Source organism: Vicia villosa, linkage group LG4, assembly GCF_029867415.1.
Source record: "Vicia villosa cultivar HV-30 ecotype Madison, WI linkage group LG4, Vvil1.0, whole genome shotgun sequence".
NCBI lineage: Eukaryota > Viridiplantae > Streptophyta > Magnoliopsida > Fabales > Fabaceae > Vicia > Vicia villosa.
The window spans coordinates 79,782,259-79,786,855 of NC_081183.1; the positions used below are offsets into that span (position 1 = coordinate 79,782,259).

The following is a 4,597-nucleotide window of genomic DNA, read 5'->3' on the forward strand; positions in this document are numbered from 1 at the left end:
ATAAATAAAAAAATATATATTAGACAGATTTTAACCTTTCAATGGGTGATCCAAAAAATTTTACATGAGTATTGTATATTTAACCTTTTATAAAATATTTTAAAAAAATTACATATTACTTCCTCCGTCTGTCTCATAATTAGTGTTTCATTTGCACTTTTTCTATGTCTCAAAATAAATGTCTTTTTAAAATATTAATATAACATTTATTTTATTTTTTTCCATTTATCATTTGCACGTTCACATTTTTCAACTAATCAATTATCTATAATAAATACTAATCATTTTCTTAAAAATTGTGATAAAACATTATTTATTATTATTATTATTATTATTATTATTATTATTATTATTATTATTATTATTATTAGACGGATAAAATGTTTTCATAAATAAATGGAGAGAACCTTGTAAATAGATTTTGTTTCTCAATCACTCTTAAAAATTTTAAACTATTTGACATTTATTATAATCATTTTGATTCCTCTTTCCCTCATTTACATCTGAACAAGTCCAAGAATTCTCGATGGTTTAGTACCATCGGTCAAAATTCAAATCGAAGAAGAAGAAACTGCTAGTGCTACTTGTGATGCTTATTTCCATCGCCAACTGATCTAATTCCAAAAACACAAATCATGATATTAATTGATGGAGTTCCATTCTCTACCCATTCATCTTCAACATCTCAGGTAGCTATCCCTTTCCTTCTTTCTTTCCAATTATACATTTCAGAATACAAAATTATATATTTGATTTTTTTTTATTATGAACAGGGACTGGATATTCTACTTTCTTTGTTGGAAAATCCCATTCTGGTATCTACTTCAAACTCTTTCAAGGAAAATCCAGAGAGGAAGTTCTCAGTTTCTGAGGAGTCTGCTCCAGAGAGATCAAAATTGGTTTATTTATTCCAAAAAGAATATGCTACTGTTGATCCAGCATTTGTTCATGTATGCAATTTTTTAACCCTATGTAATATTTTATTGTCTCTTTCATGGTATGTAAGATATGATCTATGAAGCACATACACATTTAGGCTTAGTGTCCGACACACTTCAGTATCCGACATTTAAATGACACTTGAACGAGACATGTCAGAAAAGTCAGACGACTGTCCTCAAAAAATAGTTTTTTTCTTTGTTTCGACACTCATTAAATCTGTGTCTGACGACACTCGTATGACACTCGTACAATACTTGTCAAACAAGTGTTTCATAAATGAAACTCAAATACTATCATATATGTAGCGGAGGTGCTGGTGTCCTGTGTTTTTTATATTATTGGTGTCGCAGTGTCTCCATGTCTGTGCCGTGTCTCGTGTCTTTGTTGGAGTTTGTGCTTCATGGGATATGATGCATGTGAAGTTGTATATTTAGTTTTAAGTTGGTTTGTACTTCTTTGTAACATGCAATGCCACTAATACTCCTCTGCATGTAGTTACCTCATACTTAATTAGACTGCAAGGGACATAACCTGTGAAATTTCTTTTTCTTGTTGGCTGAGTCTTACATTTCTTCAATAACAGTGTATTTTTTTGTTTCTTTTTCTCCTTCCAATGCATCACTAGTATGTTGGCACTGATGAAGCAACAACGTGTGTAGGAGTTGCTATTCGGAACCCAAAGAATGGAATGTAAGGATTGAGAATTAGAAGAATTTTTACAGATTCTTCCACTGGTTGTTCAATTGCTTATATCATCATTTTTAATTTGATGTTGCAGGACGTCGGTTTCCCATATGGATTCACCGAATATTGTAGAAATGGGCCTTTCTCAAATGTTAACGTTACTTGTTGACGACAGTTTGGAGACTGAGTTTGATGTGCTTTTCATCTTCTTTGTCATTTGGTTGTTTGATTACTCTTTTTGATCCAATGTATTTTCTGATGTAAAATGTTTGCTTTGTTAATAAAAATGTAGGTGCATCTAATTGGAGGTTTTGAAGAAGTTTCACCACAAGTCTGGCTAGTGTCTTATGCTTTGATAGTGAACTTTCAAATTTGTAGTTTCTGCTCAGAGATTGAATGATTGAATTTGAATCTGTTTGTGACCTTTTGTGCAGCAATCTAACAGCGGCGTTGTGTCGGAAAGTGATGCAGATTTAGACGGTCATTCCCTTCCTCTGTGCTCAAAGATTGTTCACACTTTATGGTCAAGAAAGGAGAAATTTCATATTAGAACTACTTGTGTTCTTGGACATAATACCAAAAGGGATTCTGATGGAAACACTTACCCTATTTTTAATGGATTTGTGGTTAGTTTATGCTTTTGAATATTCTCATTTCAGCTTGTTCATTTACAATATGTGATAAACCTATTACTTTCATGTGCACCATTTCAGGTGGAGACTGCAACAGGAAGAGTCATTCCATCGTGTTTTGATAGAAGTTCCAGAAGCCCGGATGAAATTGTCAGAAGAATACGAGTTTCTGCTTCTTACGAAGATACTAGTTGGAATGGGAAGTTGCTAGAGACATATGATACCGTCACTGACTGCTTCAAAATTGCTCCTTGTTGCTGGTAACAATGTTTCATGAATTGTTCTAAAAACTCTTCGTGGAAAAAATGTTTATGAGCACAGTTCGGAAATAATTTGTGCTGGCCATGCATATTTGGTGAAAATTGTTTTCTTCTAATGTCTGAAATCTTCTTCCTCGCTGACAAGCTTTATATATTGATGCACGAAATCCTTTTTTATATTCTGGCATACTGAACTTCTTGGCCTAATCTTTCTTAGGACTCGGCGTCAATATCATATTGCTTTGTCACTTCAGCATTATTCCGATTCAGAAATTCTTTCAATCTGTTCTACCTCACCTACTGCTGAGGCCCCAGATTTTGTTGATAATTTAAGAAGGTAAAACTTTGATTGGTTCTGGTTTAATATCATCTTATTTAAAAGTTCAATCCAAATCCAAATCATTCTCTTTTCTATACATATCTAAGTACTAGTAGGACTAATAAACTGATATCTAAATCCAAATCTATGTACAGTCCATTGTTTTCTTTAATATTTATTTGAAAATCACATGAAATAATGACTAGATTTTCCATCTTCAGGCAGTGGAAGTACATGATTGAGCATCCACATTGGACAGAAACCTTTCCAAAGAAGCAACCTCGCATTTTTACAAGGAGTGCTGATGGAAAGTGGAAAAGGTGTTGATGGCATTTTGTTGTTACTTTGCTAACATAATTCAAGGCATCATCATTTGCAGCTACACTATTCAAGACATGAAGTTCCTCTCAAAAAGGAACATTTGCTCACATGCTATTAGGAAACTGTGAAGCTTAAAGAAACTGATGTGAAGTTTGTCTGAACATTTGAATTTATGATTTGATCTTAGTTATAAGTGAAAGAATTAAGAAACTATGTCAATAAAAAATATTAAGACTGGATTGAGAGTAAGTTATGAATGTTTGTTTGAAGTAAAAGGGAATTAAAAAAGACGGCTCCCTATTATTTTACATTGTAGGAGTTTGCATTGTTTAATTTTCGAGGTTGAACTCAAATACTCCGATTTCACAAGTCACCACCACATACTTCCTCTTGGAACTTTTTCTTAAGAATACGCCAGATTGGTTCTTAATTTGGAGCGTTGAATGAGATTAAAATAGTAATCATGTTGTAGAGTGATTATTCAATCAACATGGTCGTAGCAATTGTGAGTTGATTAAAGAAGACCTATGATCGGTCACCAATTTCACTTATACTCCACAAATTATTTGGTAAAAATCGGTCATTTCGGTAACACTGTGAATGGTTTGTTCTTTGTTTTAAGTAGTTATTTCATGTTTTGTTAATCTAATTGTTAGAGGTAAATTTTAGTATAATAGTTACTTTTAATCACTTTGTTGGTAGTTATTGGTTATTTCAGGTATAAGGAAGAATCACCGGAAAAATGGGACGAGAACAGAAGAAAACAAAGCCAAAAATGCAAAGAAAGTAGCTGACGCGGGCGCCAGTGTCGTGGGACACGGCCATGTCATCCAGAAAGAAGGAAAAAGAGTGTTGTTGGAAGAAGGCAGAGGCTGACACGGGCGCCAGTGTCGTGGGACACGGCCGTGTCAGCTGGTACATGGAAAATAGGCTTTTTGAAGAGAAAATAGAGGCTGACACGGGCGCCAGTGTCGTGGGACACGGCCTTGTCAGCTGATGCGGCCAGAAATTGTTTTTTTAGCTGTTTCATTATTTCAAGTCTCATTAAGGGCGTTCTCGACTTTTTACATGAATGGAATGTAACCTAACACTACTTAGACCTAGTTTGAGAGTTTTTTGGATTATCTTGGATCATATTGAAGAATTCTACGGTGAAGAAGAGAAGCTAACAAGGGTTTCGGAGAACGGAGATTTTCAACGACAATCGCAATTGAAGATCAAAGTCTTCCCTAATTTTTGTAATGTTTATCATCTTTATTTTTAATTCTTCAAATATTACTATGAGTAGCTAAACCCCCCATTGCTAGGGGGGTGTCCCTGAATTGCCATTGTTATGAACCTTATTTTCATCAATTTATGTTATTAATGTTTTATGAGTTTATCTTTATTGTGCAAAATTCTTAATGCCTTTTCTATCGGACAAATAGTTTTCGGATTCA

At 33.8% G+C, this 4,597-nt stretch overlaps 1 protein-coding gene across 1 annotated transcript; it reads left to right on the top strand.

Moving 5' to 3' along the window:
- The first annotated feature begins 429 nt into the window (after nucleotides 1–429).
- On the top strand, nucleotides 430–3,466 carry LOC131599278 (protein N-terminal asparagine amidohydrolase-like). The gene is made up of 9 exons (XM_058871686.1): nucleotides 430–689; nucleotides 774–950; nucleotides 1,568–1,632; nucleotides 1,721–1,820; nucleotides 1,919–1,957; nucleotides 2,061–2,252; nucleotides 2,340–2,518; nucleotides 2,736–2,855; nucleotides 3,059–3,466. The coding sequence occupies exons 1-9, from the start codon at nucleotides 636–638 to the stop codon at nucleotides 3,162–3,164; spliced, it is 1,032 nt and encodes a 343-aa protein (XP_058727669.1). The 5' UTR covers nucleotides 430–635; the 3' UTR covers nucleotides 3,165–3,466.
- The last annotated feature ends 1,131 nt before the right edge of the window (nucleotides 3,467–4,597 follow it).